Source organism: Hylobates moloch, unplaced genomic scaffold (assembly GCF_009828535.3).
Source record: "Hylobates moloch isolate HMO894 unplaced genomic scaffold, HMol_V3 SCAFFOLD_10, whole genome shotgun sequence".
NCBI classification, from domain to species: domain Eukaryota; kingdom Metazoa; phylum Chordata; class Mammalia; order Primates; family Hylobatidae; genus Hylobates; species Hylobates moloch.
The window spans coordinates 66,723,870-66,744,236 of NW_026652285.1; the positions used below are offsets into that span (position 1 = coordinate 66,723,870).

The 20,367-nt window shown below is 43.5% G+C and overlaps 1 protein-coding gene across 2 annotated transcripts in view; it reads left to right on the forward strand.

The window, feature by feature from the left end:
• The first annotated feature begins 6,770 nt into the window (after positions 1 to 6,770).
• The window catches only part of MFSD14B (major facilitator superfamily domain containing 14B), an 87,680-nt gene continuing 74,083 nt past the window's right edge, over positions 6,771 to 20,367 (forward strand). Inside the window, exon 1 of one of the 2 annotated variants that reach the window (XM_032164574.2) lies at positions 6,771 to 6,832. Coding sequence is in view for 1 of the 2 variants with exons in the window: in XM_032164573.2 (XP_032020464.1) it covers positions 7,255 to 7,362 (108 nt within the window). In the remaining variant the exon portion in view is untranslated. Of the gene's footprint in view, positions 6,833 to 6,919; positions 7,363 to 20,367 lie in introns of those variants that run through there. The other variant, XM_032164573.2, reaches the window with a different exon arrangement.

A 20,367-nucleotide genomic window follows, 5' to 3' on the forward strand; every position in this document is an offset into this window, starting at 1 on the left:
TTGATGGGCATTTAGGTTGATTCCATGTCTTTGCTATTGTGAATAGTGCTGCAGTGAACATTCACATACATGTGTCTTTGTGATAAAATGATTTATATTCCTCTGGGTAATATACCCAGTGATGGGACTGCTATGTTGAATGATAGTTCTGTTTTTGGCTCTTTGAGTAATCGTCACAGTGCTTTCCACAATGGTTTGAACTAATTTACACTCCCGCCAACCGTGTAAAAGCATTCCCTTCTCTCTGCAACCTTGTCAGAATCTGTTATTTTTTGACTTTTTAATAATGGCCATCCTGACTGGTGTGAGATGGTATCTCATTGTGGTTTTGATTTGCATTTCTGTAATGATAAGTGATATTGAGCTTTTTTTCATATGTTCATTGGCTGCATGTATGTTTTCTTTTGAAAAGTGTCTGCTCATGTCCTTTGCCTACTTTTTAATGGGATTGGCTTTTTTTTCTTGTTGATTTGTTTAAGTTCCTGATATTAATAGAGCCTGGATGTTAGACGTTTGTCAGATGCATAGTTTGCAAAAATTTTCTCCCATTCTGTAGGCTGTTTACTCTGTTGATAGTTTCTTAACTATGTAGAAGCTCTTACATTTAATTAGATCCCATTTGTCAATTTTTGCTTTTGTTACAATTGCTTTTGGTGAGAAAGACTAATTTTGTGTGAAGAGTACATGCATAAGTGGAAGTGAACCCAAAGATGTACAGCAAACTACTGAGAAATGGGAAGGGTATGAACTAAGGCAGTAAGCAGGCATAGAACAATCTGACATATAAAATAAATAGGGCACAATAGTTGCTTTGGTGGAGTGGTGAAAGAGATAGGAGGTGAGAAAGGGCATAAGCAAGATTTGATCATTGACTATGCGAGGATGACAAGGAAAAGAGGGGCTGACCTACATCAGCAATTCCTGCTTCTGGCATAGAGATGGTATCACTTCTGTTGTGAAGACTACAGGGACAGCAGGCAGCATGCTGTATATATTTCTAGCATGTGAAACAGAAGTAGGGCAAGGAAAAAAGTCCTTACATTCCTACTTTTTACATGGTTCACACACATTGTAGAATAAACCCTTTGCCTGGGTCACTTAAAATTCTACCTTTTTATTATTATTATTATTCTTTAAGTTCTAGGGTACATGAGCACAACGTGCAGGTTTGTTACATAGGTATACATGTGCCATGTTGGTTTGCTGCACCCATTAACATCAGGTATTTCTCCTAATGCTATCCCTCCCCCTGCCCCCCACCCCGCACAGGCCCCCATGTGTGATGTTTCCTGCCCTGTGTCAAGGTTTTCTGTCCTTGTGATAGTCTGCTCAGAATGATGGTTTCCAACTTCATCCATGTCCCTACAAAGGACATGAACTCATCCTTTTTTATGGCTGCATAGTATTCCATGGTGTATATGTGCCACATTCTCTTAATCCAGTCTATCATTGATGGACATTTGGGTTGGTTCCAAGTTTTTGCTATTGTGAATAGTGCCACAATAAACATATGTGTGCATGTGTCTTTATAGTAGCTTGATTTATAATCCTGTGGGTATATACCCAGTAATGGGATGGCTGGGTCAAATGGTATTTCTAGTTCTAGTTCCTTGAGGAATCGCCACATTGTCTTCTACAATGGTTGAACTAGTTTACACTACCAACAGTGTAAAAGCGTTCCTATTTCTCCACATCCTCTCCAGCATCTGTTGTTTCCTGACTTTTTAATGATCGCCATTCTAACTAAAATTCCACCCTTTGTATAAAACGTTTGCCCGGTCCATTTGACTCTGAATCATCTTGGTATGTATAATTGCCAAATATACTTTTTTTCCAGATGGCAATTCACATCTGCCTTTTAGCCTAGTGCTGAATGGAAGGCAAATAATTGAGGAGGTTCAGTAAGGATAGTTCTCCATTAAAAAAAAAAGAAAAACAAAAGCGCCAACCTAACTGAATACTCTCAAATAGGACTGATAATGCATTGCAAATAGTGAAAACAAGTTTTGATTAGAACATTATCTTAAACTAAAATCTGTTGCCAGGCGCAGTGGCTTACCCTTGTAATCCCACCACTTTGGGAGGCCAAGGCGAGCAGATCACCTGAGTTCAGTAGTTCGAGACCAGCCTGGCCAACATGGTGAAACCCCATCTCTACTAAAAATACAAAAGTTAGCTGGGTGTGGTGGTGGGCACCTGTGATCCCAGCTACTCAGGAGGCTGAGGCACGAGAATTGCTTGAACCTGGGAGGTGGAGGTTGCAGTGTGCTGAGGTTGTGCCACTATAAAGTGACAGAGCAAGACACCATCTGAAAAAACAAAAAAATTATCTGGGTGTGGTAGTATGTGCCTGTGATCCAGCTACTTGGGAAGCCGAGACAGGAGAATCACTTGAGCCCAGGAGGCAGAGGTTGCAGTGAGCCAAAATTGCACCACTGCACTCCAGTTTGGGCAACAGAGCAAGATCCATCTCAAAAAAAAAAAATTATCTGGGTATGGTTGTATGCACCTGTAATCCCAGCTACTTGGGAAGCTGAGACAGGAGAATCGCTTGAGCTTGGGAGGCAGAGGTTGCAGTGAGCCAAAACTGCACCACTGCACCCCACACTCCAGCCTGGGTGAGAGAGTGATATTCCGTCTCAAAAAAAAAAAATCTGTGAAAATAAGTTTATCTTAACACATTAGGTTATAATTGTTAATTTGTTTTATAATTACAAAGTAGTGCTTGGAACAAACAAAATTAAGTGAAGTGTGTTTTAAACATTTAGACTATTATTGTAAGACAGTTTGTTATCCTTTCACACAGGGAACAGTAGACGGGTGGAGAAACAGAGCAACAAAGATACCATGTGAAGGTATTGCTTTATACACCTTGGCTTGGATCTGGGCCATGCAGGTGCCAGCTCTGGATTTCCTTCCCAGCAGACAACTGCCAGTACAACAAGACTCACAGACATTATTGAACAACCCAATTGCATCATACTTTAAAAAAGATTCAGATTATATATAAAAAGTGATGAATTCAACACCACTTACCCCTTTCTGTTGATTACAAATTGACCACACAAGGGAATATTTAGGGTCTTGTGGCAGTAGATGCCTAACTACATATTTCTCTGGAACTCCTGGTCTCAAGTGATCCTCCCACCGCGACCTCCCAAAGTGCTGGGATTACAGGCCTGAGCCACTGCACCTGGCCCATCCATTTGTCAAAATCCACAGAACGATACACCGCAGAGAGTTAACTTTATGCAAATTAAAGTGGGATCTTAGGCTAGAATGGCCGGCATGACAAATGAACTTAATTATATTACAAAGGTATGGCATAACCTCACCAAAGTGAGTGGGGAAAAAATAAATTGATTTGAGTAAATAAATAAATAAAATTTTGATTGATTACTCAATCAAAAAATAATTGATTTGAGTAAATAAGAAATAAATTGAATTGATTTGGAAAACTGTTTTGACTGGCTACTATCAGGATAAAAACAAAAAGAACCGTACATAAACACTATAGTTGGAAAATTTGCTTCCACAGAGTTAGAAATTCTGAAACTACATGTATTGTTAACACACACACTCACACACACACACGCACACATAAGTAGAGAGAGAGAGAGCACAGCACCCAGATCCATATCATTGCTGGGAGAATTAGGTGCTGCCCATAGACTCTACTCAGAAAGGACAACTGGAAGCTTGTGCGTGGTCTCTCGTGGACTCTGCTGCCTCTTACCTTTGCTATTTTCATCTATATCCTTTCACTATAATAAACTGTAACTATGAGTAAAATAACTTTTTAGGGTTCTTCTAGTGAATCATTAAACCAGAGGATAGTCTTGGGGATTAAAGACTCTCAGTTATTAGATACCCTATTTTAGCATTAAGTTTAACCCAATCTTAAAATCCAGCTTCAGGATTTTTTAAAACAAAAAATCTCAACAAAAATATTAAATAGAAATCAGCAAGGCTAGGCACAATGGCTCACGCCTATAATCCCAGTACTTTGGGAGGCTGAGGTAGGAAGATTGCTTGAGCCCAGGAGTTGGAGAACAGGCTGGGCAACACAGTGAGACACTGTCTCTACCAAAAATAAAAAAGGTAGCCAGGCATGGTTTTATGCACCTGTGGTCCCAGCTACCCAGGAGGCTGAGGTGGGAGGATCACTTGAGCCCAGGAGGTCAAGGCTGCAGTGAGCTGTGATCGCGTTACTGAACTCCAGCCTACGTGACAGAGCAAAACTCTGTATCAAAAAAAAAAAAAAAAAAAATCAGCAAATTGTTTGAATTTCTCCTCTTAGGAAAAAGAACTGTATTAGCATATATTACTCTGATATAGCTGATATGGCAATATCAACCATCAAAGATATAATGGTATACTTATCTGGTATAATTTATAAGTTTGCCTCAGTAGAATCACAGCCTATTCCATAGTTAAAAATATACACTGCTAGTATTATAGCAAACTTTAGTGGCTTTTGTGATAACGAAAATAAACTTCCAAAAACTCCATTATTCCCTCTAGGATAACTTTATTGTAAGTCTATTTAAGAAAACAGTCCAGGCTGGGCATGGTGGCTTACGCCTGTAATCCCAGCACTTTGGGATGTTGAGGCAGGCGGATCACTTGAGGTCAGGAGTTGGAGACCAGCCCGGCCAACATGGTGAAACCCTGTCTCTACTAAAAATACAAAAATTGGCTGGGTGTGGTGGCAGGTGCCTGTAGTCCCAGCTACTGGGGAGGCTGAGGCACCACAATCGTTTGAACCCGGGAGGCGGAGGTTGCAGTGAGCTGAGATCGCGCCACTGTACTCCAGACTGGGCAACAGAGCGAGACTGTCTCAAAACAAAACAAAACAAAAAAACAGTCTACAAAATTTTCTGTTTCATGGATACAGGAATCAGAAACTGATACTCAAGCTCATAAGTGGCATAAACATAATACTCAAACAGCATGACATAATGCATATATTCCCTTTGTGTTTTGAAAACTATTTGTTAAAACAATCATTCAGAAAAGTAGACAAATCAGGCTGGGTGTAGTGGCTCACGCCTGTAATCCCAGCACTTTGGGAGGTCGAGGCGGGTGGATCACCTGAGATCAGGAATTCAAGAATAGCCTGGCCAACATGGTGAACTTGTCTCTACTAAAAATACGGAAGATAGCCAGGTCGTGTCATGCACCTGTAATCCCAGCTACTCGAGAGTCTGAGGCAGGAGAATTGCTTGAACCCGGGAGGCAAAGGTTGCAGTGAGCCGAGATCGAGCCACTGATCTAAGCTGGGCGACAAGAGCGAAATTTCGTCGCAAAAAAAAAAAAAAAAAAAGACCAGGCCGGCTCAGTGAGCCGAGGGGGGCGGATCACCTGAAGTCAGTAGTTCAAGACCAGCCCAGCCAACATGGTGAAACCCCGTCTCTACTAAAAATACAAAAATTAGCCAGGCGTGGTGACGCGCACCTGTAATCCCAGCTACTCCGCAGGCTCAGGCAGGAGAGTCGCTTGAATGCGGGACGCAGAGGTTGCAGTGAACCTAGATCACGCCACTGATCTAGGCTGGGTGACTGTAGCCTGGGTGACAGAGCGAGACTCTCAAAAAATAAATTAAATAAATAAATAAAAGTATCGACTTCTGCAAAGTGTGTGTGCGTGTGTTTGGGGGTGGTGGGTGGGAAGCGAAAAAGAGGCTTTTTTTTTTTTTTTTGGAGACGAAGTCTCACTCTGTCACCCAGGCTGGAGTGCAGTGCACCATCTTGGCTCACTGCAACCTCCGCCTCCTGGGTTCAAGCGATTCTCTTGCCTCAGCCTCCCAAGTAGCTGGGATTACAGGCATCCGCCACCACGCCCGGCTAACTTCTGTATTTTTAGTAGAGACGGGGTTTCACCATGTTGGCCAGGCTGGTCTGGAACTCTTGACCTCAGGCGATCCGCCCACCTCTGCCTGCCAAAGTGCTGGGATTACAGGCATGAGCCACCACGTCCAACCTGAAAAAATTCTTAAATGAAATAACTTTAATTCAATTAAAATTATTAATCCTGTTAATAGAAATAATTTTATTCTTTTTTCTATTGATGTTTGTAAAAAGATAAAAATCTATTATTGTTTTGTAGTCTTTTTCTTTTTTTTTTTGAGACACAGCCTCACTCTGTCGCCCAGGTTGGAGTGCAGTGACACTATCTCGGCTCACTGCAACCTCCGGCTCCCAGGTTCAAGCTATTCTCCTGCCTCAGCCTCCCGGGTAGCTTGGATTACAGGCGTGCGCCGCCAAGCCTGGCTTATTTTTTTGGTGTTTTTTTTTGTTTTTTGTTTTTTGTTTTTTGTTTTTTTTAGCAGAGACAGGGTTTCACCACGTTGGCCAGGCTGGTCTCTAACTCCTGACCTCAGGTGAACCAGCCGCCTCGGCCTCCCAAAGTGCTGGGATTATAGGTATGAGCCACCGCGCCAGGCCTCTAGGCTTTTTTATGCTTAAGTATTATGTGCATATCTTTCAAAATAAATAAACATAAGAAGCCAGGCTTTTCCAACTGTGTCCTACACATTCTGCAAGATATTAATCGTGTCAAGAATAAAAAGTGTTCAAGTACGTTTGGGAGACATTGCTATTATATTATTTTCTTCTTGGAGAATCATAGAAAAACTTGAGAAGTTGGTGGGTTGGCGCAAACCAAGACCAGAACTGAACTGCAATCACTACGAAACCCCCACGAGTTTGCCCCTCCCCACTTGCTAGCCTCAGTCCACATTCTCCGGAAAAAGAAATCAGACGTAGGGGCTCTCGAAATGACGTATTTCCCGCGCGCCGCGAAGTCCTGATGCCAAGGCGCCAGTCGCGAGGTAACGCGGGGTCTGAAGTGGGCGTGGTGTCGCTGGAGGCTACTCAGGCGCGGGACTCGTTCTAGAGGCGGGAGCTGAGGTGCGGGGCGGGGCCTCCTGCCCGGCGCCGGCCTGTGGGGAGGCGGGGCGGGGCACAGTCTCCTGACCGCCCAGCCCGCCCCTGACGCCGCCGGCAACTGCGAGAGTCGGGGTCGGTGCGGTTTGCTAAGTGGTCGGTTCCTGGAGCTGCGGTCTTCTGCTAGCCTGATCCGCAGCTTCAGCCTCCGCCGCCTCCTCAGCCCTCGGCGCCGCCGCTGGCGCCGCCGCCTGACCCGCAGGCCGCCGCGGGCCGCAGAGCCCATGAGGGCGCGGGCACCGCCGCCGCCTCCGCGGCGTCGCCGTCGTCCCGGAGCGCCCCGAGCTGGCGCGGGCATGGCCGCGGCATGAGCGTGGAGCCGCCGCCGGAGCCGGAGGAGAAGGCGGCGTCGGAGCCCGAGGCGGGAGCCATGCCGGCGAAGCGCGCGGGCGCGCAGGCCGCGGGGAGCAGCTGGGTGAGCGCGGGCGCGGGGCCCGGCGGCCTGAATCCCGGGGAGGCTGGGTGGAGTCGCACCCAGGGCCCGCGAGCCCGTCGCTCCGGGCAGGGGCTTCGGCTCTCGGAAAACCGGTCCTTTTCTGGGGGGGGATTCATCACGAATACAGGTTTTTCCTAGTGACTGCTCATCGCAGACAAAACTTTACAGGGTTTGGATATTGTTTCAAAAGGCGCTAGACATGGGACAGTGAATATAAGTAGTAATTTGGTTATTTCGGAGTTCTCGGTCCCTGTAACAGTTGATAACAGTTTTCCTGGCGCAGTTTCTCTCCAGGTCTACATGGAAAACGGGTAGGGAGCATTTGAATCAGACCGTCGACCGGGAAGTTGGCGGCGGATGCCGGGCAGCGCCTCGCTGCTCCTTCCGTGTCCTCCCGGCGTCGGAGGGGCGGTCCTAGCGATGGGGAGCAGAGTTTCCAGGGGCGTTGCTGGGGACCAGCTGAGGAGCAAGTTAGGCCGGCCTCTTTCTCCAGTTTTACTTTTACTTGAGGTCGAGATGACTTCTGACAATAATACAGAAGCAATTGAGCCCTAACTTAACTGGCCTGGTTTCGGCAGAACAGGCCTTGTCCATGTCAGTGGTTTCATATGGTGGAATATTAAGCCTAGAGGGTTTGTCGTTTCTTCAAGGCCTAAGTTTAAAAAGGAGTTTTTTCGGGTCTTAGGACCTGAAATATAGAGAATGTTACAGTGAATAGAAACTGACACAATGGGAAAGTTTTTCCAAAGAAAAATAGAAATTTTATGGAAATTAAATACATGCTTTTGGCTTTAGATTTTTAGCTTACATATCTGATTTTGTTTTTAGTTGAAGAATGCTAAGTGTTTACATGAACGTATTTGGGGATGTAAATCCCTATTAGTAGGTTGGGAGGGCCGGTGAAGCAGAAGGAGCAGTAGGTAGAACGGAGCCGGCAGAGCTGGTTTTTAGTCCTGGTTTTGCCTGAACAGTGCACACCCTGGACAGAGTATTCAAACAGGCTTGCCCCTCAGTGCCTAATCTGTAAAATGAGGACTTAGTTGAAGTCCCCTCCCAGCCCAAGTGACTCCCTATTTTGAAAAGCATTTCAAAGTTAAGATCTCTGTAATATGAGAAGCTTATCTTGTCGGGGGAGAGAAATTTTGTAGAATTGCTTTCTCTCATTTTGATTCGCGTTAAGTAGACTTGTTCTCTTCCTGCTTGCTACAAAAAACTAAAGCACCAGTTCCTCCTCCTGTCTCATTAATTGATGGCAGTAATTACTAACCAGTGGCCCAGCTAGTAACCCGCGAGGTAGCTTCCTTCATCCCTTCCCATACTTACAACAGTCAGAAAGTCTAGCTAAGTTTATTAGATACAGATTTTAGGTTTTTATCCTCTCCTATGCATTCTTATGCTCGTTTCCTCAGCATTTTTGACCCAGCCTTTGACTATCTCTTTCAAGACCCTTGCTCACCCCAGCGTCAGTCCACCTTGCACATGGCTGAGTAATGTGTTCTAGCATGTAAAGATGATCATTACTGTTGTCCTTAATTTTTTTCATTGGCTCCTTATGGCTTACAGAATAAAAAATAAACTGGCAGGTTGAAGCATTATTAGTATAGTGATTAGACGAGCATGCTTGGAATCCCAGTTTCCACTGTTCGGTAAGTTAACGTAACTCCTGATTAATAATGGCATTTACCTCATAGGGTTGTGAGGGTTGCTGCAACTTGGCATCTAGTAAGCCCCTTAATACATACTAATGTTGTTATTATTTTGTAATATTCTTTGCATGTGTGATTGAATGATCACAATCTATAGGTGATCTGACCGTGATAAAAGTAGTTGTCTCCGATTTCCTAGTGTTGACAGGAACTAGTCCCCAACCTAAAAATTAAAGTTGCTAAATTTATGTGCTTAAGAGCAGAAACTTGTGAGGGATGTTTACTCAAAGAAACCTAGACTCAGTTTATTCCCCAATTCTTTCTCCGTTGGATCCTGATGGTAACCTAATTTTGGGCACAGGTAGATTCCTGCCTGGTCTTTCCTCTTCTCTGAGAACGCATGGAGTTGATGTTAATTGTGATGAATACTGAGTTTTCTTGGTGTTTGCAGTAGATAGTGAGAAGACGAGCATCAGCAGGTAGCAGTGTTTTCCTGAGTGTGTGGACGTTGGGAGAACAGTGAATGCTTTTAATCATATACGTTCGTGTCATATGCTAGTACCCCTGAATTATGCATTTTTCCTTTTTGCAGTTTCTTTTTTTTTTTTTTTTTTTTGAGACGGAGTCTCGCTCTGTTGCCCAGGCTGGAGTGCAGTGGCGCTATCTCGGCTCACTGCAAGCTCCGCCTCCCGGGTTCATGCCATTCTCCTGCCTCAGCCTCTCCGAGTAGCTGGGACTACAGGCGCCCGGCCAATTTTTTGTATTTTTAGTAGAGACGGGGTTTCACCGTGGTCTCGATCTCCTGACCTCGTGATCCGCCCGCCTTGGCCTCCCAAAGTGCTGGGATTACAAGCGTGAGCCACCGCGCCCGGCCCTTTTTTGCAGTTTCTAATGTCAACTCTGGGTGCTGTGTCCTATAGCCCCTATATGAATTGATTTCATTTTAATGTGTTGGGATTTCCTTACCGCTTGGTTTCAGTGACACTCATGATTTCAGGTTCTTAGATGCTACTAGTAATCACAGGGAATACTGTCCAGCTGATAACTTTTTTCTTTTTTGTTTTCTGTTTTTTTTTGAGGTAGGGTCTTGCTGTCATCCAGGCTGGGATGCAGTGGCCAGTCATGGCTCACTGCAGCCTTAAATTCTTGGGCCCAAGCAGTCCTTTCACCTCAGCCTCCTGAGTAGCTGGGACAACAGATATGTGCCATCATGCCTGGCTTTTTTTTTTTTTAATTTATTTTTTGTAGAGATGGAGTCTTGCTCTGTTTCCCAGGCTGGTCTCAAACTCCTGGGCTCAAATGATCCTCCTGTCTCAGCCTCCCAGTGTTGGGATTATAGGTTAGAGCCATGATGCTTGGCCTGACAACTTTTTTCTACCTTGTTTGGCAAAGAGAAAAAGATACTGGCAAAGAGATGTCATAATCTGAAAAATAAAAGAGTATTTACTCCAAGAGATCATTTCCTTCTAGAAAAGGGAGGTGTGTCGCCGGGTGCGGTGGCTCACACCTGTAATCCCAGCACTTTGGGAGGCCCACGCGGGCGGATCACGGGGTCAAGAGATCAAGACCATCCTGGCCAACATGGTGAAATCCTGTCTCTATAACAATACAAAAGTTAGCTGGGCATGGTGGCACGCACCTGTAGTCCCAGCTACTCAGGAGGCTGAGGCAGGAGAATCGTTTGAACCTGGGAGGCGGAGGTTGCAGTGAGCCGAGATCCTGCCACTGCACTCCAGCCTGGCAACAGACTTCACTCCAGCCTGGTGACAGAGGGAGACTCCATCGCAAAAAAAAAAAAAAAAAAAGGAGGTGTGTGTTACCTGTTTGCGTTGCTGTAAAGGAATACCAGAGACTGGGGAATTTATCAAGAAAAGTGGTTCTTTGGGCTGTACAGGAAGCTTAGCACCAGCATCTACTTCTGGTGAGGGCCTCAGAAAGCTTGCGATCATGGCAGAAGGCGAAGGGGAAGCAGCTTATCACGTGTGGGGGAGGGAGCAAGAGAGAGACGGGAGGAGGTGCCAGGCTTCTTTTAGCAATGAGATCTTGGCCGCGTGGGGTGGATCACTTAAGGTCAGCAGTTGGAGACCAGCATGGCCAACATAGTGAAACCCCGTCTACTAAAAACACAAAAATTAGCTGGGTGTGATGGTGCATGCCTGTAGTCCTAGCTACCTGGGAGGCTGAGACAGGTTGAAACTGGGAGGCGCCACTGCACTCCACCCTGGGTGACAGAGTCAGACTCTGTCTCAAAAACAAACAATAAACAAAACCAATCAGATCTTGTGGTAACTAATGGAGCGAAGACTCACTCATTACTGTGAGAAGGACACCAAACAACTGAGCAGAGATCAGCCCCCATGACCCAAAGACCTGCCACTAGGCCCCACCTCCAACATTGGGGGTCACATTTCAACATGAGATTTGGAGGAGACAGATACCCAAATGCTATCTGCCTTAAAAACAAGTTGGATAGTTTGGTTTTCTATTCTCTAGAAGAGTTTGTGTAAGATTGGTAATACAGTTCTAGAACTTTATAGTTCTTGGCCTTTTGGCGGTTAATTCTAGAACAGCGTAGGTTTTCTGTTTGATTTTTAGTTCTGTCAGTTTCAGTAAGTTGTGTTTTGTTGGGAATTTGCCCATTTTATCTAAAATGTCAAATTAATTGGCATAAAATTGTGAATAATGACCGCTTAGGCTCTTTTCATCTTCTGTAGGGATTCGTGGTGTACATTTCTTTCTTTCTTTCTTTCTTTTTTTTTTTTTTGAGACGCAGTTTCACTGTTGTTGCCCAGGCTGGAGTGCAATGGTGTGATCTTGGCTCACTACAGCCTCTGCCTCCCGGGTTTAAGCAATTCTCCTGCCTCAGCCTCCCAAGTAGCTGGGATTACAGGCATGTGCCACCATGCCCAGATAATTTTGTATTTTTAGTAGAGATGGGGTTGCACCATGTTGGCCAGGCTGGTCTTGAACTGCTGACCTCAGGTGATCCACCTGCCTTGGCCTCCCAAAGTGCTGGAATTACAGGCACGAGCCACTGCTCCTGGCCCTTTTTTTTTTTTTTTTTTTTTTTAAGAGGTGAGGTCTCACTGTGTCATCCAGGCTGGAGTGCAGTGGCACACAATCATAGCTTGCTGTAACCTTGAACTCCTGGGTTCAAATGATCCTCCTACCTCAGCCTCCCTAGTAGCAAGGACTATAGGCACGTGGCACTATGCCTGGCTAGTTTTTTTAGTTTTTGTAGAGATTGGATCTCACTATGTTGTCCAGGCTTGTCTTGAACTCCTGGCCTCAAGTAATCCTCCAGCCTCAGCCTCTCAAAGTGCTGGGATTATTGGCATGAGCCACCATGCCTGGCTGGTACTCTGCATTGATAACTTGTGCTTTGTCTTTCAAAAAATATTTAATTTTGTAGGATCTTCTTGATAAATATTCACAAATATTGCATGTGTTGATAATTTTATATCTTATTTTGATGTTAAATGAACTAGAATATACAGGAAAGTATTCAGTGGTAATGGTAAAAGTGCATACAGCCTCCTCTACATAACACAAATACATTAGTTTTTTCTTACTGTTAGGTATCCTTGTGGCTGTATACACGTAAACATGCTTTATTACCCTATGGAAGCATTTTTGAAATTTCTCAGTTTCAGCTGGGCGTGATGGCTCATACCTGTAATACCAGCACTTTGGGAGGCTGAGGCAGGCAGATCACAAGGTCAGGAGATTGAGACCATCCTGGCTAACACGGTGAAACCCCGTCTCTACTAAAAATACAAAAAAATAGCCAGGCCTGGTGGTGGGCACCTGTAGTCCCAGCTACTCGGGAGGCTGAGGCAGGAGAATGGTGTGAACCTGGGAGGTGGACCACGCTTACAGTGAGCGGAGATCGTGCCACTGCACTCCAGCGTGGGTGACAGAGCGAGACTTTCTCAAAAAAAAAAAAAAAAAAAAAAAAAAGAAATTTCTCAGTTTCTTACATGTGTTTTCTCTTCCCCTTTCCCTCTTCCCTTCCTCCAGTTCAGCATGTTGTAGAACTTTCACAAGTGGTTATGAAATCTTAGATATGCAATGGAGAAAGAGGTTATGGCATAGCAAGAGCATTGTTCTGTGAGAATTGGAGAGAAATCTATTCTTAATGTGTATGTATGTATGTATTTATTTATTTATTTTTGAGACAAGAGTCTTGCTCTTTCATCCAGGCTGGAGTGCAGTGGTGTGATTATGGCCTCAGTGCAGCCGGAAACTTCTGGGCTCAAGTGATATTCCTGCCTCAGCCTCCTGGTAGCTGGGACTACACGTATGTCCCCATCATGCCTGGCTAATTTTTAAATTTTTATTTATAGAGATGTGATCTTGCTTTGTTGTCCAGGCTGGTCTCGAACTCCTGGCTTCAAAGAATCCTCCTGCCTTGGCCTCCCAAAGCGTTGGGATTACAGGTGTGAGCCACTGTGCCCAGCCTTAGTCTGACTTTTTTTATAGTTAGCTTTGTATTTGCTTGTCTTTTTTAAACAACCTTATTCAGTTTGACATAAAATAAACTATATGTGTTTGGAGTGCCCAGTTTTGTGTTGTGACGTGTCTATACACCTGTGAAACCATTATCATAATCAAGATAGTAAACATATTCATCACTCTCAAATGTTTGTTTTTACCTCCCTCTACACCTCCATTTCCAGGCAATAATTTATCTACTTTGTCACTATATATTGGCTTGAATTTTCTTCCTTTTTTTTTTTGAGATGGAGTTTCACTCTTGTTGCCCAGGCTGGAGTGCAATGGCGGGATATAACGGCTCACCGCAACCTCCGCCTCCTGGGTTCAAGTGATTCTCCTGCCTCAGCCTCCCAAGTAGTTGGGATTACAGGCATGCATGCGCCACCATGCCTGGCTGATTTTGTATTTTTAGTAGAGATGAGGTTTCTCCATGTTGGTCAGGCTGGTCTCAAACTCCCGACCTCAGGCGATCCGCCCACCTTGGCCTCCCAAAGTGTTGAGATTACAGGCGTGAGCCACTGCCCCCAGCTGGTTTGAATTTTCTGGCTTTTTTTGTTGTTGTTATTTTATAAATACAGCATATTCTCCTCTTTGGTTTTTAAAAAGTTCAGCATAAATTATTTTGAGATTTATCAGTGTTACATAAATCGGTAGTTCATTCTTTTTAATTACTGAGTAGTATTCCATTTTGTGGATGAACCACAATTTGTACATTCCGTTGTTGATGGACTTTTGGCTTCTCACCAGTTTTTGGCTATTACAAATAAAGCTGCTGTGAACATCCGTGTGCCAATCTTTGTACAGAATACACTTTTTTAAAAGTAAATAGGAGTGAAATGGCTGGGTCATATGGTAGATGTATTTAACTTCTTAAGAAACTGTTGGCTGGGCATGGTGGCTCATGCCTGTAATCCCAGCACTTTAGGAGGCTGAGGCAGGAGGATTGCCTGAGCCCGGGGGTTTGAGACCAGCCTGGGCAACATGGTAAGACTCCATCTTTAAAAAAATAATAAAATAAAATAAATTGCCAAACTAATTATTTTAAAAGTAATTGTACAGTTTTTACATTGCAGCTAGCGCTGTATGATAATTCTAGTTCATCCATATCCTTACCAACACCTGGCCAATTTTAGCCCTTCCAATTGGTCTTTAGTGATGTCTCATTGTTCTTTTAATTTGTGCTTCCCTATGGCTAGTGGCATTCAGTATCTTTCTATAAGTTTTTTTTTTTTTTTTTTTCCTCCTCCGGCAGAGTCTCACTTTGGTTGCCCAAGCTGGAGTGCGGTGGCATGATCTTGGCTCATTGCAGCCTTGACCTCCTGGGCGCAGGTAATTCTCCCACCTCAGCCTCTCGAGTAACTGGGACTACAGGCATATGCCACCATATCCAGCTAATTTTTTTTTTTTTTCTTTTTTGAGACGGAGTCTCGCTCTTTCACCCAGGCTGGAGTGCAGTGGCGCAATCTCGGCTCACTGCAGGCTCCGCCCCCCAGGGTTCACGCCATTCTCCTGCCTCAGCCTCCCGCGTAGCTGGGACTACAGGCGCCTGCCACCTCGCCCGGCTAATTTTTTGTATTTTTAGTAGAGACGGGGTTTCACCGTGTTAGCCAGGATGGTCTCGATCTCCTGACCTTGTGATCTGCCCGCCTCGGCCTCCCAAAGTGCTGGGATTACAGGCGTGAGCCACCGCACCCGGCCCCAGCTAATTTTTTAATTTTTTTATAGAGATGGGGTCTTGCTATGTTGCCCAGACTGGTCTTGAACTCCTGGATTCAAGTAGTCTGCCTGCCTCAGCCTCCCAGAGTGCTAGGATTACAGGTGTGAGCCATGTGCCCAACTTCCCTAAGCTTATATATCATCTGTATATCCCTTTTGGCAAAATGTCTGTTCTTGTCTTTTGCCTATTTTTTGTTGTTGTTGTTGGTTGGTTGTTTTCTTGTAATTGAGTTTTGAGAGTTCTTTATATATTTGAGATGCAAGTCCCTCGTCAAATGATTGGCAAATACATTCTCTCTAGGCCGTGGTCTATCTTTTCATTCTCTCAGCAATGTCTTGAAGAACAGGAATTTTAAATTTTGATGAAATTTATCAATTTGCTCTTTTATAGATCAGGGTTTTGGTTTCATATTTAAGAAATTTTGCCTAATAACAAATCATAGGAATTTTCTTCTATTTTTTTCTTTATTTTAGACGAAGTCTCTTTCTCTGTCGCCCAGGCTGGAGTGCAGTGGCATGATCTCAGCTCACTGCAATCTCCGCCTCCCAGCGGTTCTCCTGCTTCAGCCTCCCAAGTAGCTGGGACGACAGGCGCAGGTGCGTGCCACCACACCTGGCTAATTTTTTTGTATTATTATTTTTATTTTTGAGACGGAGTCTCGCTCTGTCGCCTAGGCTCGAATGCAGTGGCGCGGTCTCAGCTCACTGCAATCTCCACCTCCCAGGATCCAGGGATTCTCCTGACTCAGCCTCCCACGTAGCTGGGACTACAGGCACAGGTGCATGCCACCACACCTGGCTAATTTTTTTTTTGCATTATTATTATTGTTTTTTTGAGACGGAGTCTCACTCTGTCACCCAGGCTTAAGTGCAGTGGCCCACTCTCGGCTCACTGCAAGCTCCGCCTCCTGGGTTTACACCATTCTCCTGCCTCAGCCTCCCGAGTAGCTGGGACTACAGGCATCCGCCACCACGCCCGGCTAATTTTTTGTATTTTTAGTAGAGTTGCAGTTTTAGTAGAGGCAGGGTTTCACCGCGCTAGCCAGGATGGTCTCAATCTCCTGACCTCGTGATCCACCTGCCTCGGCCTACCAAAGTGCTGGGATTACAGGCATGAGTTCAGTCTCCTGACCTTAATATCCACCCACCTCGGCCTCCCAAAGTGCTGGGATTACAGGCGTGAGTCATTGTGCTTGGCCTTCCTTCTGTTTATGGAAGCTTTATAGTTTTAGATTTTACAATTGGGTTTATGTTTCATTTTGATTACATTTTTATATGGTGCAAGATAAGGGTGGAAATTATTTGTTTATGAACAGTTGTTCATTTGCTGAAAAATATGTTTTTATTCATTGAATAGCTGTTGCATCTTTTTTTTTTTTTGAGATGGCGTCTTGTCCCATTGCCCATGCTAGAGTGCAGTGGCGCAGTCTTGGCTCACTGCAACCTCCACTTCCCAGGTTCAAGCGATTCTTCTGCCTCAGCCTCCTGAGTAGCTGGGATTACAGGCACATGCCACCACGCCTGGCTAATTTTTGTATTTTTAATAGAGACAGGGTTTTACCATGTTGGTCAGGCTGGTCTCGAACTCCTGACCTCGTTATCCACCCATCTTGTACTCCCAAAGTGCTGGGATTATGGGCGTGAGCCACCGTGCCCAGCCTGCTTTTGCATCTTTGTCAAAAATCAATTGTCCGTATATCACTCAGTCTCTGACCTCTTTATTCTGTTCCTTTGATCTATTTGTCTTTACATCAGTACCATGCAGTCTTGATAACTGGAGGTTCATAAGACTTGAAAGCTAACAGTTAGTCCCCCAATCTTGTTATTTTTTAAAGTCATTTTAGTGATTCCGGGTCTTTGCATTTTAGAATTAGCCTGGCAGTTTCCACAAGAAAGCCTTTTGGGATTGTCATTGGTATTCTTTGGCCGTGAAGATCTGTTTGGGAAGAATTGATCAAGTCTTCTGATGCATGAATGTAGTATCTCTCCATTTATTTTAGATCTGTAATTTCTTTCAGCTGAGTTTTGTAGTTTTCAGTTGACATGTCTTTCCTATCTTTTGTCAGATTATTCCATTTCATATTTCTTGACGTTATTGTAAATGGTATCATTTCATAAATGTAATTTTTTTAAATTTAAATTCACAATTGCTTGTTGCCAGTATATAGAAATACAGTTGATTTTTAAAAAATTGTTTAATTGTGGTAAAATACACATAGCAAAGAAGTTACCATCTTAACCATTATTAAGTGTAGACTTCAGTAGTATAACTATATTCACATTGTTCTGCAGCCAATTTCTATAACTTTTTCTTCTTTCAAAACAAATTCTATACCCATGAAACAACAACTTTCCATTTTTTGCCACCCTCCCATTCCCTGACAACCACCATTCTCCTTTCTGTTTCTATGTGTTTGACTTACTTTAGATACCTCATATGCATAGAATCATACGGTATTCATCCTTATCTTTTTGTGATTGACTTATTTCATCTTGCATAATGTCCCCAAGGTTTGTCCATGTGTGCCATGTGTCAGAATTTTCCTTTTTTTTTTTGAGACATGGTCTCTCTCTCTCTGTTGCTCAGGCTGGAGTGCAATGGCACGATCACGGCTCAGTGGAGCCTCGATCTCCCCAGGCTCAGGCGATCCTCATAGCTGAGAGTACAGGCGCGCACCAGCAAGCCCAGCTAATTTTTGTATTTTTTTGTAGAGTTGCAGTTTTGTCATGTTACTCAGGGTGGTCTCAAACTCCTGGGCTCAAGCGATCCACCCACCTTGGCCTCCCAAAGTGCGGGGATTACAGGCATGAGCCACCATTCCTGGCCTCTTTGCCCATTTTTAAATTGGGTTATTTGCTTTTTGTTTTTATTGTTGAGTTGTAAAATTATTTATACATATATTCTGGATATTAACTCCCTGCTATGGTGCGAATGTCTCACTTTGAAACTTAATTGCCATTGTAATAGTATTAAGAGGTGGCACTGTCAGGGCTATTGAAAGAAAATCGTTTAAAAAAAATAGTGGGAACTTTAAGAAGTGATTAGGCTATGAGGGCCCTGCCCTTAATTAATGGATTAATGCAGTGAGTTTTGTTATCCTGGGAGTAGGTTCCTTATAAAATAATGAGTTTGGCTCCCCTTTGTCTCTTTTTTGTCTTTCTGCCTTCTCCTATGGGATAACACAGTGAGAAGGCACCGGCCAGATGCCGTTCCCTCTCTCTTGAACTTCTCCTCCAGAACTGTGAGCCAGTGAATTTCATTTCATTATAAATTACTCAGTCTGTGGTATTCTATTATAGCAGCACAAAATAGACTGAGACACTCCCTTGCAGGCAGTTGATTTGCAAATTTTCTCCCATTCCGTAGGTTACCTTTTAACTCTGCTGATTGAGTCCTTTGAGGCACATAAGTTTTAAATTCTGATAAAGTCCAGTGTATTTATTTTGACTTTGTTGCCTGGGTTTTTGTCGTCATATCCAAGAAGTCATTGCCAAATTCATACCATGAAGTTTTTGCCCTATGTTTTCTTCTAAGTTTTATAGTTTTAAGTCTAATGATAGGTCTTTGGTTCATTTTAAAAGTTTGTGGTTTGAGAAAGCCCAACTTCTCTCTCTCTCTTTTCTTGTATTTTTAGTGTCATATATAAGAATCTATTACCAAATCCAAGATTTATCTCTGTTTTATGTTTTTAGCTCTTATGTGTAGGCCATTAATCCCTTTGAGTTAATTTTAATATATGGTGTGAAGTAGGGGTCCAACTTTACTCTTTTACATGCCAAAAATTAGTTGCTCTAACAGCATTTGTTCAAGAGACCATTCTTTTATGGCACCCTTACTCAAAATCAGTTGGCCATACATGGCTTATTTCTGGAGTTTCCATTCTATTCCATTGGTGTATGTCTCTCCTTATGCAAGTACCACACTCTTTTGATCACTGTAGCTTTGTAGTTTTGAAATCAGGAAGTGTGTGTTTTCCAATTTTGTAATTTTTCAAGACTGTTTTGGCTGTTTGGTGTCCTTTGCAATTCCATATGAATTTGAGGTGATCCTGAATTCTTAATAAGGACCTCCTTTTTATTCTTTACTTATTTTTTTGAGAGAAGGTCTTGCTCTGTTGCCCAGGCTGGAGTGCAGTGGTGTGATTGTGGCTCACTGTAATCTTAAACTCCTGGGCTTTTCCATTTCTGCAGGAAAGTCTTTGGGAATTTGATAGGGATTGTATTGAATCTGTAAATCACATTGAATAGTATTGATAGCTTAGTGATAGTAAGTCTTCCTTCCTGTGGACATAAATGTCTTTATTTAGGTGAAATTTGTTTCTGGTAACGATTTGTAGTTTTCAGTGTATAAGTCTTTCACCTCCTGGGTTAAATTTATTTTCAGGTATTTTTTTCTTTTAGATGCTGTTGTAAATGAAATTACTTTCTTAATTTCATGTATGTATAGAACATATGTGTTTGTATCGTTTTTCTGCGTTGTCTAATCTGCAGTTATCTTATTAGGCACATTTGGAGCAGTGCTCATTGTAGGACTAAGTATTCTCCACTACTCAGGCAAGGTTTTCCTGATTTTGTACTCAGCACTATGTGAGTGAAAAAAGTTTTTTAAGGTTAGATGGTGGAAACTTGCATAGGCTCAGAGTGACATCTGGCCAGATCTGTATACTGTTCAGATGTTTTTTCCCTGGTTTTTGATAATTACGTCACATGCATGTGCTTATCAGTACCCTGCTGAATTCTTGAAGTGGATCTTCTGCAGATCTCTGAGCTTCTATCTCTCTTCCCTCCATTACTCTGTTCTGCCTTGATCTCCATTAGCTCTTACTTTCGTGTCAACTCAGGAAGTTGTCCTCCAGGCTTTGTCTGGGTTCTTCCTACCAGAGCAGAGGCCTGGAATCTTTATCAGGCAGTAAGCTGGGATAATAGTACAGCACATCTTTTCTTTCCTGATTTTCAGGAATCTCTGTCCTTCATTGCCTGGCATCCAGTGTGTCTTGGTTGTTTAAAGCAGTAGGGTAATTTTGATTACTGTTAACTGTTTTTTTTTCCACTTTGTTAAAGATTGGTTTTGTGACTCTTTCTTGAGATGGATGAAAAACTCAGCTTTTCAGACTTTTTTTTCTAC